This window comes from Lontra canadensis, unplaced genomic scaffold, assembly GCF_010015895.1.
Source record: "Lontra canadensis isolate GAN:19392208 unplaced genomic scaffold, GSC_riverotter_1.0 scaffold50, whole genome shotgun sequence".
In the NCBI taxonomy this organism is placed as follows: Eukaryota; Metazoa; Chordata; class Mammalia; order Carnivora; family Mustelidae; genus Lontra; species Lontra canadensis.
The window spans coordinates 10,451,055-10,474,668 of record NW_022631044.1 but is presented as its reverse complement, the minus strand read 5'-3'; the positions used below and the strand labels follow the sequence as shown (position 1 = coordinate 10,474,668).

Here is a 23,614-nt window from a genome sequence, read left to right as displayed (position 1 = left end):
TCCATAAAAACTCTGAGGACAATGTTTATTGCTGTTTTAAGATACTACTTTTTGAGTAATAGGTTACACAGAAATAAATAATACAGGCTTGTCTTCTCAGTGACAAAATGAAAGGAATTTTACCTCTAAGAACTCTTCCACTTTTAAAGTTCTGTATTACCACAATTTCTACAAGAAGAAAAATTAACATATTACTCCTGAAGTTTTTCTTATAAACAGTTTCTCTTTAGGTTCAAGAAAAACCAAGCTCAAAGTGAAGGACTAAACATCTGAGTTTTGTTTTTTTTTTAAGATTTGCCTTTTTTTAAAAAATATTATTTATTTATTTGTCAGAGAGAGCACAGAGAGCTGCAGGCAGAACAGGAAGAGCGAGAAGCAGACTCCCTGCGGAGCAAGGAGCCCGAAGTGGGACTTGATCCCAGGACTCTGGGATCATGACCTGAACCAAAGGTGATGCTTAACCAACTGAGCCACCCAGGCGTCCCTTGAGTATCTTTTTTAAAAGATTTATTTATTTGGGAGAGAGGGAGATAGAGCATGGGACAGCACAAGCAGTGGAGAGGGAAAAGCAGACTGCCCATTGAGCAGGGAGCCTGATGCACGCCTTGATTCCAGGACCCTGGGATCATGATCTGAGCCAAAGTTTGCCACTTAACTGACTGAGCCACCCAGAAGCCCCTTGAGTATCTTTCTTTAGTGAAAAAAAAATCTTAGTTCCTTCCAAAAAACACCCTGAAGTCAGATTTGGATTAAGAAAGTCAAAGAGCCAATCAAATTTACTTTAAAAATTCACTGGCAGGAAAAAAAATTCATTGGCAGGCAATGGCGGCATTTAACAGACTAGGAAACTAATTTTAAAAAGACCAAAATTATAGGGGTGGCTTAGTCAGTTAAACATCTGCCTTCTGCTCAGGTCATGATCCCAGGGTCCTAAGATCGAATCCCACATCGGGCTCCTTACTCCACAGGGAGTCTTCCTCTCTCTCTGCCTGCCATTCCCCATGCTTCTGTGTGTCAAATAAATAAAATCTTAAAAAAAAAAAAAAGGGACAGAAGTTATATATTCAGAAATTAACACAGAACTGAATCTAGGTCCTTACAGATCCAAAATATACAAATTCAAGGAGAGCTGAGAGTCTAAGTGAAGATACACAATTACACACATTTTTAAATAATTATGTAAGTTACACACTTTATTGTATGACACTCCATTCTGAAAAGTCTAGGTATTTGAACTCTCAATACAGCATTTCTCTCTATATCCCTACCCACAATGCAGGAGAAGAAAGTGTTTTTAAATAAATAAACATCACTTTCAGTTAAGCCCAGCTTGATTTTATACTTTAGTTTATTTCTGGTCTATTTAAAAATCCACTACAAATACACTAAAAGAAAAAAAGATCCTTAACTCCATAAGGAAAGAGAGAATGGAAGAACAGATAACAAGCAGCAACACATTTTAGACAACAGAATAAGGAGGAATAGTACATGACTTAGAGCAAATGAAATAAATTTGGAAGGGCCACGGAAGGATTTATCAACAAAAATATCCACCCTCCAGAACACTGAAAAGGCTCAGCAATAAAGAGCATCAGATTCATCTAAAGGCAGAGATGAAGCATAGGCAGAAAATAGGACTAAATGAAAGGTACAGTTAAAACCTGTAGATTCCCAACCCAGACAACCACAATACTTACTATTCCTACTTGACCCAGGGAAACAAGAAGTTTTTTGTACATAAAATGAACAAGATAAACCCAGGAACACCAGATGTTAAAGAAGTCAGGGATAATATAAGAAACAGAAAAGAAAACTAAGTGATACTACGACTGAATGAACCTCCCCAACTAACCTTCCCTGCCTATCAACCAGACTAAGATAAGTCAAGCCCAAAGACTTATTTTTCTTAGAGAATATGAGTATCTATGAGAAAAGCCCATTTACCCACAGTAATGAAGCTAGCTCACCACTTTACCATCCTACAGTGTAGACCAATACCTCAGATACTCCTACCCACGCAGAACTTCCAATCCATCTTTCAGTGTCCATCTCTTAGCCATGAAAGGATAACCAGTAAGACTTGCAAGGAAAGCTGCATTGCCAAAGGCAAATCAAAACAAATGGTAAAAGGAAATTCAGAGAAAATAAATAAAATGCAGAAAGAAAAAAGGTTTTAATCAATTTATATCCATAGAGTCAAAAAAGATTCTGGAGGGGCACCTGGGTGGCTCAGTGGGTTAAAGCCCCTGCCTTCGGCTCAGGTCATGATCCCAGGGTCCTGGGATCGAGCCCCGCATTGGGCTCTCTGCTCGTCGGGGAGCCTGCTTCCTCCTCTCTCTCTGCCTGCCTCTCTGCCTACTTGTGATCTCTGTCTGTCAAATAAATAAATAAAATCTTTAAAAAAAAAAAAAAGATTCTGGATTACTGAAACAACAGAATACCATTTTAAAAAAATGCATTCAAACTACAAAATAAGAGTCCTTCAATGTGTACAAATATACATTACATAGCTTTTGCATATACATCAGTCACAACTTAAAAACCAACTAGAGGGCACCTGGGTGGCTCAATCAGTTAAACGACTGCCTTCAGCTCAGGTAATGATCCCGGGGTCCTGGGATCAAGTCCCACATCGGGCTCCCCCTGCTCTGTGGGGAGCCTGCTCCTCCCTCTCCTTCTGTCTGCTACTCCCTATACTGTACTCTCTGTGTCGAATAAATACATAAAATCTTAAAAAAAAAAAAAAAAACTAGAATTATAGCAATTTGACAGTCGGAAGAACATACAACTCCTGATCTCAGGGTGGGGAGTTCGAGCTCCACATGGAGTACAGAGATTACTTAAATAAATAAAACTTTAAAAGAAAAAGTATATTAATTTGTAAGATTCAACAGAAGGTCAAAAGTGAAAAAATGTCCTAGAAAGTAGAATAGATTAAAAAAGAATAAATGGGGAGAAAAAGAAAAGTGTATCAAAAATTTCGTATCTGAAAATTCCATCAAAACACCTATGATGAAATTACTGAAGCTGAATGGGAGAATAAACATCCTAAGCGCTTTCATGGAGAGTGGGAAGAGGGACAAAGAAAAGCTCAGGAATAAAAACAGCTAACACTTCTCCAAAGCAATACTGGGGGAAGGGGAGCGGCTGGATGGCTCTCTCAGTCTGCAGAACATGCAAGTTCTGATCTCAGGGTCCTAAGTTCAAGAACCACAGTGGGACGTAAAGCTTACTTTCAAAAATAAATAAATAAATAAAAATAAGGGGCGCCGGGGTGGTACAGCAGGTTAAACATCTGACTCTTGATTTTAGCTGAGGACATGATCTCAGAGTCGTAAGATTGAGCCCCACAATGGCTCTGTGCTCAGCAGGGAGTCTGCTTCAGATTCTCTCTCCCTACCCCTCTAAGGGAGCTCATGCTCTCTCTCTCTCTAATAAAAAATAAATAAATCTGGGGCGCTTGGGTGGCTCAGTGGGTTAAAGCCTCTGCCTTTGGCTCACGTCATGATCCCAGGGTTCTAGGATTGAGCCCTGCATAGGGCTCCGCTCAGCGGGGAGCCTGCTTCCCCCTCTCTCTCTCTTCCTGCCTCTCTGCCTACTTGTGATCTCTGTCAAATAAATAAATAAAACCTTTTTTTAAAAAATAAATACATAAATCTAAATAAATAAACAAATTTAAAAATCCTCAAAGGTGTATCAGGAGGTAAAACACAAGGAAGCAAGACTTTTAAATTTCTGAAAGAAAATCATTCTCTACCTAGAATTCTGCATCCAGAAGTCTTCAGTAAGATTAAGGGCAGAAGATAAACTTTTAGGCCTGAAAGATCTAAAAAAAACACTGGTCTCCTATACACCCTTTTTCAGAAAAGATGTCATTCTGACAAAGCAAAAATAGTAAACCAATAAAGAGGTCAACATGGAATCCAGGAACCCTAAGATCCAAAACAGAAAAGCGAAAGAAATTTCAAGGATGATCTGAAGAGAGGATAGTAGCCTTCAGTAGCCCTAATAAGAAACCAACAAATGGAGTAGGAAGATAAAGGCCCAAGGAAATTCAGGAGAGGGGAAAGGGAAGGAAATGCGATCACATAATGATGCATAAAAAATGTAAAAACTAGTACTAAGAAGGGGTGAAGAGTCTGAAAAGAATTAGTGATGCACAACTCAAAAATTATTAAAAACCAGCCAGTAAACTCTAGGAAAGAAAAAAGATAACAAAAGATAAACAAGAATTTATTTCTTGTAAAATATAAAATGAGCCATAGAACCTTTTCTGACTCACCACTGACCAGAACTGTTGTTTTCAGAAGTGCCCTGAGAGAAAAGGGAAGTTTTAAGAAAGTAATCTTTATGTATCAGAAAAGAAAGTTTATAGAGTTTACTTAAAATTGATGCATGAAGTAACAGCAGTATAATAACACTACTTCATTATACAGAGGTTAATATCAAAGCCAACACCTGAAAGCAAAAGTGGAGTTGAGGAGATGGGGCAATGAACTTTATTACAGGCCTTTTTCTGTTTATTTTTTAAACTCCTACACATTATGTCTATTTATAAACTAATCTCAGACATACCCTTCCACTATCTAAGCTTATCCTATTTTTTCCTACACCTTCTAGCAGCCTGATAAGACATTCTTACCAAGTAGAGTTATATGCTACTTGAATAGAGAATGCTTACATTTAAGAATAAGCTAGTAGGCTTAGAGAGCACATACCTCATCATAATGAAGGCCTTAATATGAAAAACTCACAGCTAACATCATACTCAATGGTGAAAAACTGAGAGCTCTCCCCCTAAAGTCAGGAACAAGATAAGGATGTCCCCCTCACTACTTTCACTACTTTCATTCAACAAAATATTAGAAGTCCTAGCCACAGAAGTCAGACAAGAAAAAGTGGGGTGGGGGTGGGGAGGGTTCAAATTGGTAATGAGGAAATAAAATTTTCACTATTTGCAGATGACATACTATATATACAGTACCCTAAAGACTCCACCAAAAAACGAGAACTGAAGAATGAAGTCTATAAAATCATAAGATACAAAATCAATGTACAGAAATCTACTGCATTTCTATACACTAATAATGAAGCAGCAGAAAGAGAAATTAAGAACAATCTCTTTAACAATTGCACCAAAAATAATAAAATAACCTAGGAATACACTTAGCCAAAGAGGTGAAAGACCTATACCCTGAAAACTATAAAACACTGATGAAAGAAATTCAAGACAACACAAAGAAATGTAAAGACATTCCATGCTCATGGGTCCAAAGAACAAATGTTGTTAAAATAAAACACACTACCCTCAAAGCAATCTATAGATATAATGCAATCCCTATCTAAATGCCAACACCATTTTTCACAGAACTAGAACAAACAATCCTAAAATTTGTATGGAACCCCAGAAGACCCCAACTACACAAAGCAATCTTGAAAAAGAAAAATATATCTGGAGGTATCACAATTCTAGACTTCAAGTTGTATCACAAAGCAGCAGTAATTGAAACAGTAAAGTATTAGCACAAAAACAAACATAAATCAATGGAACAGAACAGAAAGCCCAGGAATAAACCCACAATTACATGGCTAATTAATCTTCCACAAAGAAGTAATGAAGATACAATGGGAAAAAGACAGTCTCTTCCACAAACGGTATTGGAAAATGGACAGCAGTATGCAAAAAAATGATACTGGACCACCTTCTCACACCATACACAAAATTAAACTCAAAACAGATTGAAGACCTAAATGTGAGACCTGAAACTATAAAAATCCTAGGAATACACTTAACCAAGGAAATGAAAGAACTATACTCTGAAAACTAGAAAACACTGATCAAAGAAATTCAAGACAATGCAAAGACACAGAAAGACATTCCACACTCGTGGGTTTGAAGAATATTGTTAAAATGTCCATACTACCCAGAACAATCTACAGATTTAATGCAAACCCTATGCAAATACCAACAGCATCTTTCACAAATCTAGAACAATCAATCCTAAAATTTGTATGGAATCACAGAAGACCTTGAATAGCCAAAGCATCTTGAAAAATGGACAGCTGCATACAAAACAATTAAACTGGACTACTTTCCTACACCACACAAAATTAAACTCAAAGTGGATTAAGGACCTAAATGTAAGACCTGAAAACCATAAAAATCCTGGAGAAGCACACAGGTAGTAATTTCTCTGACATCAGCCATAGCAACATTTTTCTAAATGTATCTTCTGAGGCAAAGGAAACCAAAGCAAAAATAAACTATTGGGGACTACATCAAAATAAAAAGTCTCTGCACAGCAAAGGAAACAACCAACAAAACTAAAAAAGGCCACCTACCGAATGCTTACAAATGACATATATGATAAAGGGTCAGTATTCAAACTATATAAAGAACTTAATACAATTCAACACAAGGGTCAGTATCCAAACTATATAAAGAACTTAATATAATTCAACACACATACACGAAAAAATAATCCAATTAAAAATGGGCAGAAGAGGCGTTTTGCACTGACCGAGTGCACCTCCTGCCACTGAAGTGTGCCCTGCGGAAGCCCGTGCTTCCCTCGCCCAACCTGTTAGGTGCTGCCCTCCGCGAACATGTCCAAGTCTTTGAAAAAGTTGGTGGAGGAGAGCCGGGAGAAGAACCAGCCGGAAGTGGACATGAGTGACCGGGGCATCTCCAACATGCTGGATGTCAACGGCTTGTTCTCCTTATCCCACATCACACAGCTGGTCCTCAGCCACAACAAGCTAACAATGGTGCCACCAAACATAGCAGAGCTGAAGAATTTGGAAGTGCTCAACTTTTTTAATAACCAGATTGAGGAGCTGCCCACACAGATCAGCAGCCTTCAGAAGCTGAAACACCTGAACTTGGGCATGAATAGACTAAACACTTTGCCTCGAGGATTTGGCTCTCTCCCAGCTCTTGAGGTCCTTGATTTGACTTACAACAACTTGAATGAACATTCTCTTCCTGGAAACTTCTTCTACCTTACCACCCTGCGTGCACTCTATCTAAGTGACAACGATTTTGAAATCCTGCCGCCAGATATTGGGAAGCTCACAAAGTTGCAGATACTCAGCCTTAGGGATAACGACCTGATCTCGCTGCCTAAAGAAATCGGGGAGCTCACTCAGCTTAAGGAACTCCACATTCAGGGGAATCGCCTGACGGTTCTGCCCCCAGAACTAGGAAACTTGGATTTAACTGGTCAGAAGCAAGTGTTCAAAGCAGAGAACAATCCCTGGGTGACCCCAATTGCTGACCAGTTCCAGCTTGGAGTGTCCCATGTTTTTGAATATATCCGTTCTGAGACGTACAAGTACCTCTACGGCAGACACATGCAAGCAAACCCAGAACCGCCGAAGAAAAATAATGACAAATCGAAAAAGATCAGCCGGAAACCCCTGACAGCCAAGAACAAATAAAGGGTTGGCATGGGCTGGAAAAAAAAAAAAAAAAAAAATGGGCAGAAGATATGAACAGCCATTTCTCCAAAGAAGACATACAGGTGACCAACAGACACATGAGAAAATGCTCAACATCACTCACTATCAACAAAAGGCAAATCAAAACCACAATGAGATATCACTTCATACCCGTCAGAATGGCCAAAATCAAAAGCACAAGAAACAACTGTTGGCGAGGATGTGGAGAAAAAGAAACCCTCTTGCTCTGTTGGTGAGAACAGAAGCTGGTGCAGCCAATGTGGAAAACATTACAGAAGTTCCTGCACAAATTAAAAATAGAACTACCCCATGATACAGTAATCACATTACTGGGTATATACCCTAAAAATACAAAAGCACTAACCTGAAAGGATATATGTACTCCTATGTTTACTGCAGCATTATTTACAACAGCCAAGCTATGGAAGCAGCCCAAGTGTATTGATACTTGAATGGATGAAGATGATGCACCACATGTATACACACAACAGGATATTACTCAACTCTAAGAAAAAGAATCAGGATGGAGCCAGAGGGTACTATGCTAAGGGAAATAGAGCTGTCAGAAAAAGACAAATACAATATGATTTCATTCATTTATGGAATTTAAGAAACAAAGTAGATGAACATACGGGAAGAGAAGGAAAAATAAAGATGAAAATAGGGGAGGCAAACCATAAGAGATGCTGAATCCTAGGAAACACAGTGAGGATTGCTGGAGAGGAGGCAGGTCAGGGTAAGGGACAATTCAGTGATGGTCATTAAGGAGGACACTGGATATAAGGAGCACTGGGTGTTACATACAACCAATGAATCACTAAACTTTACCCTGGTAACTAATAATGCAGTGTTATGTTAACTGAATTTAAATAAAGAATAAAAAAAAAAAAAAAAAGAATGAAGTCTTGCCATTTGCAAAGACATGGATGGATCCAGAGAGCATAATGCTAAGTGAAATAGGTCAGTAACAGAAAGACTAATACTGTATGATCGTACTCATATGTGAAAGAAACACAATGAACGAACAAAGAAAAACAAAAAAGGAAACCAAAAAACAGATTCTTAACTATAAAGAATACCATAGAGGATGTGGGTGGAGGGATGGATGAAACAGGTGAAGGGGATTAAGAGTATACTCATCTTGGGGCACCTGGGTGGCTCAGTGGGTTAAGGCCTCTTCATTCGGCTCAGGTCATGATCCCAGGGTCATGGGATCGAGCCCCACATCAGGCTGTCTGCTCAGCAGGGAGCCTGCCTCCCCTCCCCCACTGCCTGCCTCTCTGCCTACTTGTGATCTCTCTCTCTCTGTCAAATAAATAAATAAAATCTTTTTTTTTTTAAAGAGTGTACTCATCTTAATGAGTATTAATATACAGCAATATTGAGTCACTATTTTGTAGACCTGAAACTAACACTGTACATTAACCATATTGGAATGAAATAAAATTTGAAAAAAATATATATATAAAATTTCTAAATGCCTAGCATAAAATACATAGCTCCAATTTATAAAAAAATTTTAACTGAACATTCATGAAGAATCTACATGTCTAAATTATTTTTTAACTTTGATTCTGTAATTCCATCAAACACATATTCCAATGGATCTAACTTCTTCTTGGCCTGGTACTATGTAACATTGAAAGAACTGTTAATCCATGGTATATAACCTTAGCAAAAGCTTTTATTTATGAAATGATTCATGAAAAACACTACTGTGAATAGTGGTCAAAGCAATACCTCACTGAATTTATCAATATCCCCAAATTTCTTAATGCCAGAATAAAAGCCAGAGCCTTAAAGAGTGTAGAACATAATCTATTCAAAAGCAACAGCAACTAAAACTGTTCATAAAAATAAAGTTTACTGGGGCGCCTGGGTGGCTCAGTGGGTTAAGCCGCTGCCTTCGGCTCAGGTCATGATCTCAGGGTCATGGGATCGAGCCCCACATGGGGCGCTCTGCTCAGCAGGGAGCCTGCTTCCCTCTCTCTCTCTGCCTGTCTCTCTGTCTACTTGTGATCTCTGTCTGTCAAATAAATAAATAAAATCTTTAAAAAATATATAAATAAATAAATAAATAAAGTTTACTGAGGCACCTGGCTGTCTCAGTCAACAAAGTATGTTACTCTTTTAACCTTGGGATCATGAGTTCAAGCCCCACATCTGATGTAGAATTAACTTAAAAAAATATAAGTTTGGGGCGCCCGGGTGGCTCAGTCATTAAGTGTCTGCCTACGGCTCAGGCAGGTATCTAAAAGAATTCTCTTTTAGAAGACAAATCATGAAATAAAACTAAAACGCAGAATGGCAGAAGACAACCAAAGGCCTTAAAATACCTGGTAAGAAAAGAGGAATTTACAAGACAGAAACCTAAGCCTGTTTTGTGGTAAAATTTAACAAGTCCAAAACAAACAAACAAACAAAGTTATTCAATGCTTTTATCATCCATATTACTTTCAGACCTTTATATGCTCTTTTATTAACTTGTATTCTTCAATTTATTCTCTTCATCTTATCTCTCCGCTTTGAATTAGTTTTCCTCCCATTCCAGTCCCAATTGCAATTTTAATAAAATGATAACTTTTTTAAATGATAACCTTTTAAACAAACATATAATGTTCCTGAGCTTACAGACAGAACAAAGGAACAGCAGCTGCAAGACTGTTATACAGCAATTAAAAATAAGATCTGATGACATAAAGAGATTATTTATACTTGACTGTGTATGAAAAATCAGATTATAAAACACAGATGTAGGAAACTCACATTTTTGCAAAATTTTAAACTGTATGATTCACAACCTCATGCCAAGGCTATACAAAAAAAAAAAAAATCATCAGTTGTTACTCTGGGTAGTAGCATGCCTTTTTTTTCTTTTTTTTTTTTAAGTTTTTTTTTTTTTAACAGAGAGAGATCACAAATAGGCAGAGAGGGAGGTGCGGGGGGTGGGGGGGGAAGCAAGCTCCCCGCTGGCAGAGAGCCCATTGCAGGGCTCGATCCCATGACCCTGGGATCATGACCTGAGCCAAAGGCAGAGGCTTTAACCCACTGAGCCACCCAGGCGCTGCGGCCTTTTTTTTTTTTTTTTTTTTTTCTTTTTTAACTTTGATTCTCGGGGTGCCTGGGTGGCCCAGTTGTTAGGCAGCTGCCTTTGGCTTAGGTCATGATCCCAGAGTCTTGGGTCCTGGGATCGAGCCTAGGGCTCTCTCACTCTGCTTGTGTTCCCTCTCTTGTTGTCTTCTGTCGTATAAATAAAATCTTTTTTAAAAATAAATAAACTTCGATTCTATTTTCTCAAAGAATTTTTACAGTGAGTACATACTTAAATAGGAGGAAAATAATATAAAGTATTAATACAGTTGTTTATAAAAATTATCAATATACTATTTTAAGTGAATATGCTCTTTTACCTATCTTTTAGTCAATATATTAGAATAAGGATTCTTAACCACTAATAAGCTAATGAAAACTATTAACATTTTTCTCCCAGAAAACCTTTAGGAACATTTTGTATGAAATGTCATGGGTTCATCAGTATGCTAAGATATATTTATGGACCTCCATAGTCATAGGCCCTAAGTTAACAATCTCTTTTGAAGATTAACCATGCCTTATTAGTTGCTGGTTATCACCTACAAAAACTACCATCTTAATCTAGGCAACAGTTATTTTCTGATGCCCAAGAAAGAAACTGAGGGAGGTCGGAGACATGAGAGGAGGGGAGAATAAACAAAGAAGAAGAAAAAAAAAAAAAAAAAACATATATATATTTTTTTTTTCAAAGATTTTTGTTTATTTGACAGGAAGAGATAAAGAGCGCACACAATCAAAGGGAGTGGCACAGAGAGGGACAAGCAGGGTCCCCGAGGAGCAGGGAGCCTGATGCAGGGCTCGATCCCAGGATGCTAGGATTATGACCCCAGCTAAAGGCAGATGCTTAACCAACTGAGCGACCCAGGCACCCCTAGATGAAATTTTTTTTTTAATCACAAAACACTGAGTCACCTGGATATTTTATTGTCACTTGTCTCGTCTTCGGTATGAACAATGAACACTGTAACATTCTACTTTTGGGTACTTTTTTACTACCAGCTAAAAATTGCTCATAATTATTGACATGTGAATAAAATGATAAAGGTTACAAATTGTGTTTTAGTCCAACTTTTCACACTTTAGCTTACATAACCTTCAACATGTATACTATTTTCCAAAATAAATTTTAACAATTTTAATTAAAACAGGTGTTTATTAAGGTCTTCTGTCAGGTGCTGTGCTAAGTAAGCACTTGGTCTCTTCACAGTCTAAAATAGTAGTAACGTTATTATTATTCTCATTTCACAAATGAAGTAAAAACTTAGAAGCTAACTAGTCTGTCATAATTATCTAACAGGTGATGAAGCAGGACTCAAAGCCACATCACTCTGGCTCGACAGCCATACTGAACCACTATACTCTACAGCAACAATAGATAAAATTAAGAGGATCTCCTATTTTGGGGGCAAACATTCTTTGACATTCTGATGAAACCTACAAATTAGGCCTAAAATGGTACTTATCAATATTTACTTTGTAATTTCACTCCCATTCAGGTTAAAAATTCCTAATACAAGGATTAAGAGTATGTATCAATGATAAAAGTGGACTAGGAATGGGAACATGGAACCCCTACCCAGCACCAACCAATAACTAGGGGGTGAGACATTAAAAAAATTGCATCATTTCCCTGGATTTCATTTTATTTAGTGGCATAATATGTTGCTACCTAGCTACAGTTACAGTAAATAAATCCAAAATTATGACTCAAATGCAACATTTCTCAGCAAATCCTTTGGATGCTGATGTTAATTTTAATTTTTTTTTTTAAGATTTTATTTGTGAGAGCCAGCCAGCAAGTGAGTATAGGCAGAGGGAGAAGCAGGCTCCCCCCCGAGCAGGGAGCCCAAAATGGGACTTGATCCCAGGATCCTGGGATTGCGACCTGAGCTGAAGGCAGATGCTCAAGTGACTGAGCCACCCAGGCATCCCTGATGCTAATTTTAAATCATTAACATTAGTATTATGAAATATCCAATCACCTACTCTACCCATAATGAAAGGAACAGAGGAACCACTCTCATTTCTAAACTTAGCTAAAAGTAATTCAGCTGGCTGAGACTCAGAAAAGAGATGCCGATAATGATAGCATGTAAAAAATCTACAATCTTTTGTAGAACAAATATGTGTATCATCTTTATCAACAAAGGAGGAGAAAACATAAGGAAAAGGGATATTACTGTAGAACAAATGAGATTTGAAGATAAACTCTATGATCAGCTAGACTGTGGGCCTCAGGACATTTATTTATTTTAGCTGCACTTAACATGTTCACTAATCATTGCACACAAAGCTTCAAACATTCTTTACCCATAAAAATTTTAGAAGACTAATAAACGAGATAGGCACACAAGCAAAAGAGAATATTTAGCTAAGCCCAGCTAAAATCATGTTAAGGGAACAGGAACTTGCAAATTCTGATTATATTAATTACCGTGTTTCCTCAAGTTTTATTCTTTATATTCTCAACATATGCATTTTTTTTTTTTAAGATTTTATTTATTTGACAGAGAGAGACACAACAAGAGAGGGACCCACAAGCAGGGGGAGTAGGAGAGGGAGAAGGCGGCTTCTCAGCGGGAGCTGAGCAAGGAGCAGGATGCGGGCTTGATCCAAGGACCCTGGGATCATGACCTGAGCCCAAGGTAGACACTTAACAGAGATGCCCAGGCACCCCACAATATATGTATTTCTTAAAAACTGGTCTACTATACCCATGCATTATGCAAATGGAATAACAAGTGGCTTCCAGAAGGGTCAAAGTGTCCATCACCACAAAACTAATTTTTTTTAATGGATTAAGTTTGTTAAATGTCTCTAGTTATGCCATTAAAAATTCCTCAATCTCTCAAAATAATTTTTAGAATTTCATTCACTCCCCTATTTCTAAATAATAAGAGTTAAAGAAACTTTTATTGTTTTAAAAAACAAAACCATGAGTGGCCTCATGATTAAGAAAGGAAGGTTTAATAAATACTGATGAACTGTCATTTATTGACTATAGGTATACAACCCAACATTCTAAAAGGGAAATTTCATGACAAACCATGTCAATTTAAAGTACAACTCAAAAAGTTAATCTTTAAAGTACTTAAAGATGCATACCTCTGTGTCCAGGAATTGATATAAGCAAATATTTTGAGAGTATGTTCCTTTCTGAGCTGCAGTCCATCACCACCTTCTATATCTGATACTGAAATAAAGTAGAAAAAACACTTTTTAATATTAGGAATAAGTAATACTAAACCAGTATTAAAGCCAATACTTTAAAAAAAAGAAGTCTAGACTAAATGCAAATATTTCAGATTTTTTAACAGATGTACTGGGGGAGCGAGAGAGAAGACATTTTCCTCCCAGTTATTCTAGTGCTATCTCTCTACTTCAAATCCCACCTTCTGTTCTAAACTTTGTGATGCTGGGGCTGGAATGCTGCAAACTACATACATATACATATGCTCTCTGTATATGAAAGCATCACTCAGCAACTGCAGATTCCAAGTGGCAGCATCCAAAAACCAATCTCATGGTATTCCTCTCAGAGGTACCAGCAGTAGCCAGACAGCATTCCTTCCTTTAAGTCCTAGCTTCTTCACAGAGCCCACCTCCAAGTGACTGAAAGTGATTCTTAGATTCTGACAACCCTTTTTCCTTTATTTCCCTAGCCTTTGGGGAGACTGGCTGTTCCTCCGTTATCATAGCTGTCATCATCATCATCTCTAGGTGTTGTCCAGGTTCCACTTGTTTTTTACCTCCAACATTTGTGTAAGTACTTCTATTACTAAATTCTCTTTCAACGCCCTGACTGGAGCTTGACCGACATACTGGCATTTCATATACAGTATATACTACTAGGAAAGTAATCGAAAGTTAAATTCAGAAAGAAAAAAGTTTTCAAAAACTAGATTGTCCAAGTAAGTCTTCTAATGTAAAATGTTTAACTGTACAAGATCTGGTCAGCAAATTTTTCGTTAATGGGACAGAAAGTAAATACTTTAGGCTTAGAAGGCCATAGAGTCTCTTTCCACACCTGGATAGCTGTGCCATGGTATCTTGAAAGGAACCACACACAACGTGTGAACAAACGACCATAGCCATGTTAAAAACAAGCAGCTGAATGATCTGGTACACTGAGCCACAGTTTGCCAACTCCATTCTATTTTTTTTAGACTTTTTTAAAAAAGATTTTATCTATTTTAGAGAGAGAGAAGATGCACATACATATGAACAGGGGAGGAGAACAGGAAGAGGGACAGAGAAGCAGACTCTGCACTGAGCACAGAGCCGGACAGGTCTCCATCTCATGACCCTGAGATCATAACCCAAGCTGAAATCAAGAGTCTGACGCTCAATCTGCTCAGTAGGTGGAGTATGTGACTCTTGATCTTGCATTGTGAGTTCGAGCCCCATATTGAGTATACAAATTACTTAAAAATAAAAATCTTGAGGGGCGCCTGGGTGGCTCAGTGGGTTAAGGCCTCTGCCTTCGGCTCAGGTCATGATCTCAGGGTCCTGGGATCAAGCCCCGTATCAGGCTCTCTGCTCCAGGGAGTCTGCTTCCTCCTCTGTCTCTGCCTGCCTCTCTGCCAACTTGTGATCTCTGTCTGTCAAATAAATAAAATCTTTAATAAAATGAAATAAAAACTTGAAAAAGTTAAAAATAGAGCTACCCTATAATCTAGCAATTGCACTACTAAGTATTTACCTGAAGGATACAAACATAGTGATCAGAAGGGACACGTGAACCCCAATGTTTACAGCAGCAATGTCCACCATAGCCAAACTATGGAAAGAACCCAAGATGTCAATCGACAGGTGAATGGATAAAGAAGATGTTGTATATATGTGTATGGATACACACACATACACAAAATGAAATATTCCTCAGTCATTTAAAAAAAAAAACCAAAAACCTTACCATTCGTAATGTCATAGATGGAACTAGAGGGTATTATGCTAAGCAAAATAAGTCAATCAGAGAAAGACAATTATATGATTTTGCTTAGATGTGGAATCTAAGGGAAAAAAAACACAGATGATCATAGGGGAAGGGAGGGAAAAATAAAGTAAGACAAAACCAGAGAGAGGGGGACAAACCATAAGAGACCCTTAACTACAGGATACAAACTAAGGACTGCTACAGGGGAGGGGAGTGAGGGAGATGGGGTAACTGGGTGATGGACATTAGGGGGGACACTTGATGTAATGAGCGCTGGGTATTATACACAACCGATGAATCACTAAACTTTACCTGTGAAACCAATAATACACTGTTAATTAACTGAATTTAGGAGCACCTGGGTGGCTCAGTCATTAAGCGTCTGCCTTCGGCTCAGGTCATGATCCCAGGGTCCTACAACTGAGCCCCATATGGGGCTCCCTGCTCAGCAGGAAGCCTGCTTCTCCCTCTCCCACTCCCCCTGCTTGCGTTCCCTCTCTTGCTGTCTGTCTCTGTCAAATAAATAAATAAAAATCTTTTTTAAAAAATTAACTGAATTTAAACAAAAATAAGTAAATAAAATAAAAAATCCTGGGGTGCCTAGGTGGCTCAGTCAGTTAAACAACTGACTCTTGATTTCTGCTCAGGTCATTTTATCAGGGTCATCGGATCAAGGCCCAAGTCAGGCTCCACGTTTAGCAGGGAATCTGCTTGAGATTCACTCTCCCTCCACCTCTGCCCCTCCCCGACACACATACCCTCTCTGGAGCACACTCTCCCTAAAATAAAGAAATTAAAAATAAAAAATATTTTAAAAACTAAAATTAAAAATTTAAACAAAAAAAGGAATAAGGTCCATTATCCAGAACTTCTTTTTTTCCTTAGTTTTATTTGATGTTTTAAGTCATCTCTACATTCAATGTGGAGCTAAAACTCACAACCCCAAGATCAAGAGTCACATACTATACCGACTGAGCCAGCCAGGCACCCCAGAACTTGTTTCTTTTTTTTTTTTTTTAAGGTTTTATTTATTTATTTGACAGATCACAAGGAGGCAGAGAAGCAGGCAGAGAGAGAGGGAGGAAGCAGGCTCCCTGCTGAGCAGAGAGCCCGATGTGGAGCTCGATCCCAGGACCCTGAGACCATGACCTGAGCTGAAGGCAGAGGCTTTAACCCACTGAGCCACCCAGGCCACCCCCCCCAGAATTTATTTCTTATAAGCATTCATACTATACCTATTTCAGGATTGGCAACTAAAGTTTAAATATTAACCATATGTATCCCTTATTCTTGGGCAGTTTGCAAAAAATGTAAGTCAAAATTTTAACTGGAAGAAAGGGACTCTTTTTAATTAAAAAAACTAGTTTTAGGGGCTCCCCATGTCAGGGCTTAATCCTTAGTGGGGAGTCTACTTGAAGATTCTCTCTCTCCCTCTGACCCATCCCCTGCTCATGCTCTCTAATAAATAAAATCTTTAAAAAATTTTAAAAAACCTGAATCTGTGTATCAAAATGTCTAATATTCAAATTCCAAAATATCAGTGAAAAAGTTGCAAAAGGATACAGTTTGATACCATTTGTTAACGTTTAACACACACACAAACTATATTATTATGGACTCATGTACCATCATAGTATAAATACATATACTGTAATGATACATATCTACACCAAGAGAATGGTTACATCTGGGAAAAAGGCAAGAGGAAGTACATTTATAAAAGAAGTACATGCCAAACAAAAGATTAACAAGGTAACAGCACCTGAGACCCTGAAAGCCAAACACAGCATCAGGTAGAAGATCCTGACAATAAATCCATGACAGAATAAGATATACTGGGGGAAGAGTTAAGGAAACCACTGAAAACAAACTCTTGGTTGTAGATTTCTGCACCAAGTCCTCCAATCCATGAACTGTAACAAAGGTATAGCAGGAAAACAAGGAAAGGGGTGGGGGCTCTGAGAAAGGAGTCTCACCCTCTTGCCAGAAACCTGGTGTTTAACTTTGCTCTTTTGTAGAAAGATTCTAAGAGAAAAATGAAGAAAGTGCACTTAAGCCATTAAAAAAAGAAAGAAAGAAACCTAAAAGGAACAATAATGCAACCCTGAAGGGTGAACTACCTAGACAGGGAAGAAACCATAGTACACAATGCCAGTTCTCCTTCCCCAGCCTGAAAACACAGGTATCTGACTGGCTGCAACAATCCTATCTCCCAAACACAAAACACAAATGAACACATTCTGGAAAAAGCCTATGTGTAATCAGACACCTATCCCCACCTAAGGCCTACCTAGCAGCCTAACAGCTCACCAACACAAGCTTTCCAATTTATTTCATTGTATCTACTTCATAACCAGTAATGGGATGGAAGATTATTTTACTAGGGTCAAACTAGAGCTCTCCAGAGAGCTAACATCATACTCAATGATTAAAGACTGCAATCTGCTCCACTAAAATGAGAAGCAAGACAAAATAGACAATTTTCCCAACTTCTGTTCAACTGTAGTATTGGAAATTCTAGCCAGAGCAAAAAGAACCAAAAAGGAATTGGAAAGGAAGAAGGAAAATTACCACTGTTCACAGATTACATAATCTTACATGTAGGAAACTCTAAAGGGTCCACCAAAAAAATTGCTAGAATAAATGAATTCCATAAAGTAGCAGGACACAAAATCGTAACACTGTGGTGCCTGGGTGGCTTAGTCGTTAAGCATCTGCCTTCAGCTCAGGTCATGATCCCAGTGTCCTGGGATCAAGCCCTGTATCAGGTTCCCTGCTTAGTGAGAAGCCTGCTTCTCCCTCTCCCACTCCCCCTACTTGTGTTCCCTCTCTCTTTTGCTGTGTCTCTGTCAAATAAATAAATAAAATCTAAAAAATAAAAAAAAATAAAAAATAAATGAATGGGTGGTAAATTTTTTTTTTTTTTTACAACTACAAAGATTTTTATTAATTAAACAAACAAAAAAGACAGGGAAACTCAGACTGCAGTTTAAAAGAAGCCACTAGTCTCTACAAATAATGGTAAAGTCCACGGTACCATAAAAGCAGGCAGGCAGGCAGGAATCATCCAGAAATCTTCCCACCATTCCCTATAGAGGAGGAACTGTATTCCAACCCTAAATGGTCAACCACTGGGACAGGAAAGAGAGCAAGCAAGGTGGGGGAACTGCCCACACAGACCTACAGAACACCAAATATAGCCCAATAGGAGAGACCAAAGTAGAAATGGAAACATCAATGCTGGTCAATATCCAAGGGTGCCAGAATGTAACTTAAAGTAGCCACCTGACACAATGCAGAGGGTAGAAGACTAGGTACTGGATGAAAAGAAAATGGTTCTCACCACTTAGGTTAAAAAAAGAAATGCTTGGGATGCCTGGGTTCCTCAGTCAGTTAAGTATCTGCCTTTGGCTCCAGGTCATGATCCCAGAGTCCTGGGATCAAGTCCCTCACTGGGCTCCTTGCTAAGTGAGGAGCCTGCCTCTCCCTCTGCTTGCTGCTCCCCCCTGTACATTCTCTCCCTCTCTCTGACCCAAAAAAAAAAAAAAAAAAAAAAAAAAAATCTTAAAAATAGAAAAGAAATGCTCATTAAAAACTTCAAGATCAGAAATCAATAGTATGGGGTTGCCTGGGTGGTTCAGTTAGTTAAGCATCTGACTGGTGATCTCAGCTCAGGTCTTGATCTCAGGGCCATGAGTTTAAGCCCCTCATTGTGCTCTACCCTGGATATGGAACCTACTTTGGAAAAAAAAAAAAAAAAGAGGAGGGGGAGGAGGAGGAGAAATGGATAGTATGACAAGCACAATTCCAAAAGGACACATTAGAGGATGGGAGGTATAATGCAGAAGTCTAGTGATAAACCACTGGTAGCTATGACTAAGATCTTACACAGGCAAAGGAAATGAACTTCTCAAATACAATCTCACAACTCACCTAAGGAAAAAAAATTCATGACCACTGACCAGACCAAAGGTGCTGAAGAAAACCTCATGTATTTCTAAACCTCATGTATCTCAGATCCAGAGAATTCCAGTTCCTGGGCTCTTAGAAGCCGGTAAGAAAGGTATTCTCAGCAAAGTCTCAAAAGTACAGGACTTTACTATCCAGAATCCTCGCCAGCACCCAGGTTAGCCACTGAGGCCAACCCAGGTGGGTGAAATGTCTAAAGTAAGTACAAACTACTAAAGGAGGATTGGTACAATTATGAATTTGAACTATCGTCAAACAACTTAAGTATTCACATCTTTTATTCTTACGTATTATACTTCTGCATATATTTGAAATTTGTCATATTAAATAAAGCTCCAAAGAAAAAAAGACGTTAGCTGGTATAGCAATAATCAAGTGTGAGAGGCAGGCTTCTAATCAGAAGAACAGTATAAAACCTGCAAAATGTTAAAATGATGGCAAATCTAGAATTTTATACCCAGGTAAACCTACCTCAAGACAAATAGTGAAATAAAACTTTGGACAAATATGTATGCTTATCACTAGCAGGCCATGCCTGAATGAAAGAGTAAGAAAGAATGTAAATGTAATGCAAGACAGAAAATAAAAGGTACCTCAAAAGAAAAGACAAAGGAGTAACAGGAACAAAAAGGAAAAAATGGTAATGAAGGAAATAAACATGGATAAATATATAAAGAGATGAAAAAAATTTTAAATACATATTAGTTTAGGGCCCTTTCAACTCAACTGAAGTATGAGACAACATGGAAGATGGTAGAAATAAAGACTGGCATTCTTAAAGTGTTCTGAACTGATCCATTAGATCATATAAAACATTTAAACTGAGGACAAAAAAAAAAAAGCAAACTTCAAAGAAATGACAAACTAGGAAGCCTCTGCAGGGTAATCTCTCTGAGCTCAAACAAAGATTAGTGGAAAAGAAATGAGAAGAATGGACCAAAAAAGAAAAATGATAAACACACAGTTCAAACATACAACTGAAATGTTATTTTTCTCTTATCAGGTTTGCAAAGCTTAAGTAATACCCAGAGTTGAAACTCAGGAGAAAATGAGTACTTTCTATACATTACTGAAAAAAATTTGGCAATATTTATCAAAATTGAAAATACATTGAACCTCTGAATAGTCTTTTTTTTCAATTTTATTTGCTTATTTGAAAGAGAGACCAAAGAGAGCGAGCACACAAACTGAGGAAGCAGTAGGCAGAAGGAGAAGCCCACTCCCTGCTAAGCAGGGAGCCCAATGTGGGACTCGATCCCAGGACCCCGGGATCATGACCCAAGCCAAAGGCAGACAATCAACCAACTGAGCCACCCAGGTGCCCCTCACTTGTTTTTTAAAAAGATGTTATGAGGGACGCCTGGGTGGCTCAGTTGGTTAAGCCACTGCCTTCGGCTCAGGTCATGATCCTGGGGTCCAGGGTTCGAGTCCCGCATCGGGCTCCTTGCTCGGCGGGGAGCCTGCTTCCTCCTCTCTCTCTGCCTGCCTCTCTGCCTGCTTGTGTGTACTCTCTCTCTCTGACAAATAAATAAAATCTTTAAAAGAAAAAAAATAAATAAATAAATAAATAAAAAGATGTTATGTATTTGACAGAAAGAACACAAGCAGGGAGAGCGGCAGGCAGAGGGAGAGGGAGAAAGAGGCTCCCCACTGAGCAAGAAGCCTGACCTGAGACTCAATCCCAGAACCCTGGATTCTTGATTTGAGCCAAACACAGATGCTTAACTGACTGAGCCACCCAGGAGCACCTAAATCATCTTTTTCTTACACATTTTCCCTCCCCCAAAATAACTTTCATAGGTTTTCAACAAGGCACTGTTCATATTAACATAAGATTGGAAAAAATCTAAATATCTATCAATACAGGACAATATCAACCCATCATGACAATGGAAAACTATGCATCAGAAAAAGAAAAAAAGTTTTAAAAAAAGGATGGTTTTTTTTTTTTTTAAGATTTTATTTAATTATTTGACAGAGAGAGCACAAGCACAGCAAGCAGCAGGCAGAGGGAGAGAAGAAGCAGGCTCCCTGCTGAGCAGGGAGCCAGATATGGGGCTCTGGAGCCCCATCTCTGGGATCATGACCTCAGCCAAAGGCAGATGCTTAACTAACTGAGCCACCCAGGCACCTCAAGGATGTGCTTTATAAACTGGTATGAAATAATCTCCCTAAAGTTAAGTGAATAAAGGCAAAAACATTATTCTTAATTACATAATTTTATGATTCTAAAAAAAAGACGCATTTGTCACAAACCAAATGTTAACATTTTAAAGAAGTCATCGCTACAAAGAACAATGGTTGCTGGCATTACAAAACACACGATACGACCTTATGTGCTCTGATGGAATAATACAACACATCTTATTAAACACTCTTGCCAAGAAACCTAATCTGAATCTGATCAAGCCTCTAAATCTAATAATCAAATTATAGATATAGAAGAGACTAAAAAAACATTAAATAATTACACAAGGATACAATAAGCAACATTCAGACTGAAAAATCTCTGTCCAAATGATCCATGGAATCAGCAGTTTCAACAAATAGCAAGGGAAAAAAGGAAGATAGGAACTTAAAGATTAAATCAGTCCCAAAAAAACAACTCAAGCAAGACCACCAAGCTATTCTGACTGAAGAATGACTCTTCAGTCATTATGACTCTTCAAGAGTAATGACTCTTAAGACTATATCCTTAAAAATGGAAACAGAAAGAAAAGAATTACAAACTAAAAAAATTAAAGAGACATCAGTAACTACAAACTGCAGAACAGCTAGAATCTATAAGGATTAGTACTGGCAGGTCACCAAACAAAACACAAAACACAAAAAATACAATGAACAAAACAAATTATTCAAAGAGTCTTAAACTAGAAAAAAATTAAGTGTCCAAAAAGTAGATTTTTATATATATATATATATATATATATATATATATATATGAGAGTTAGTGCATGTGCATGTATGTGTATCTCCACAAGGAATTCTATTCAGCATTAAAAACCAACACACTACTGATACATTAATAAGGATTAGCTTATAACCGTATATTAAGTGGAAAAAATGCCTGATACAATTAGTACATAAAGTTTATTTCCATTATGATATACCCAAACAAAAGACAAATCTAAGTCTGGATGGCATAAAGCATGTCAACCAAGAGTGAGGTCATTAAAATGGGAATTTTCTACCATCTGCCTCCCAAAGAACACTGTAGACACAGTGCCTCTGCAGAAGTCTGGGAGTCCGGTGGAGAAGTTCCAACACACCACTAGAGCAAAACCAACCAAACAAACAAACAAACAAAAAAATCTAAGACTAAACACATTGAAAAGGGTAAAAAAAGTTTCACTTCACCTGCCACACGCTTTCCCCACAGTCCCCACAGCATAGAGCCAGGAGAGATTTTTCTTAATCTGTGATTTCTCCCTTGGGAGAAAATCAGAGCATGTAAGTGAGCACCAAGCTTCCCCAGTTGTGTGGGACACTGCCAAAGAGACCCGTTTCATTCTTACCCCACCCAGAATACTGAGGCACTACATGACGGCAGGGAGTGGCTGAAAGAACATCATGGCTCTCAGAAGATATAAAATGGGATGTGGAACCTACTGACCGCAACGCGGACTTCATTTGGAAGCCCACCCACAAGCTGCCTTGTCTTGAGGATGCTGCCAGCTGGTAAATGGTCGGCCTCAACTCTCCACACACCTAACCCACACATGCTCTCACTCTGTGGCTAGCTCCCTGTGTTCACCCCCGACAAGGGCAGAGAGAGAGCAAGCATCTATAGATAGTGCGTGAACAAGTACAAAAAGCTATCCTGACTCTTCAGAACTGGGAGAAAGCACACAAATTTAACAATTCAGCACTGCCCTACAGAAAGCAAACAAGAGACTGTCAAACTCGTCTTAGCTTTGCAGGATTAAGAAAAGGCATACAGGGGTACCTGGGTGGCTCAGTGGGTTAAAGCCTCTGCCTTCGGCTTAGGTCATGATCCCAGGGTTCTGGAATCAAGCCCCATGGGCTCCCTGCTCACCAGGGAGCCTGCTTCCTCCTCTCTGCCTGCCTCTCTGCCTACTTGTGATCTCTGTCAAATAAATAAAATCTTAGAAAGAAAGAAAGAAAGAAAGAAAGAAAGAAAGAAAGAAAGAAAGA

At 38.4% G+C, this 23,614-nt stretch overlaps 2 protein-coding genes across 6 annotated transcripts in view; one reads left to right on the top strand and one right to left on the bottom strand.

Moving 5' to 3' along the window:
- Positions 1 to 23,614, bottom strand: part of USP34 (ubiquitin specific peptidase 34) — a 241,823-nt gene that overhangs the window by 186,476 nt on the left and 31,733 nt on the right. For all 5 annotated transcript variants that reach the window (XR_004384586.1, XM_032873840.1, XM_032873843.1 and 2 more), the window contains exon 2: positions 13,660 to 13,747. Coding sequence is in view for 4 of the 5 variants with exons in the window: in XM_032873840.1 (XP_032729731.1) it covers positions 13,660 to 13,747 (88 nt within the window). In the remaining variant the exon portion in view is untranslated. The remainder of the gene's footprint in view (positions 1 to 13,659; positions 13,748 to 23,614) is intronic.
- On the top strand, positions 6,513 to 7,457 carry LOC116877233 (ras suppressor protein 1). The gene has a single exon (XM_032873844.1). The coding sequence runs from the start codon at positions 6,607 to 6,609 to the stop codon at positions 7,438 to 7,440; it is 834 nt and encodes a 277-aa protein (XP_032729735.1). The 5' UTR covers positions 6,513 to 6,606; the 3' UTR covers positions 7,441 to 7,457.

Bases quoted from the DNA above. Each gene is read 5' to 3' on its own strand.
- LOC116877233 (XM_032873844.1), top strand. From the start codon at position 6,607: ATGTCCAAGTCTTTGAAAAAGTTGGTGGAGGAGAGCCGGGAGAAGAAC.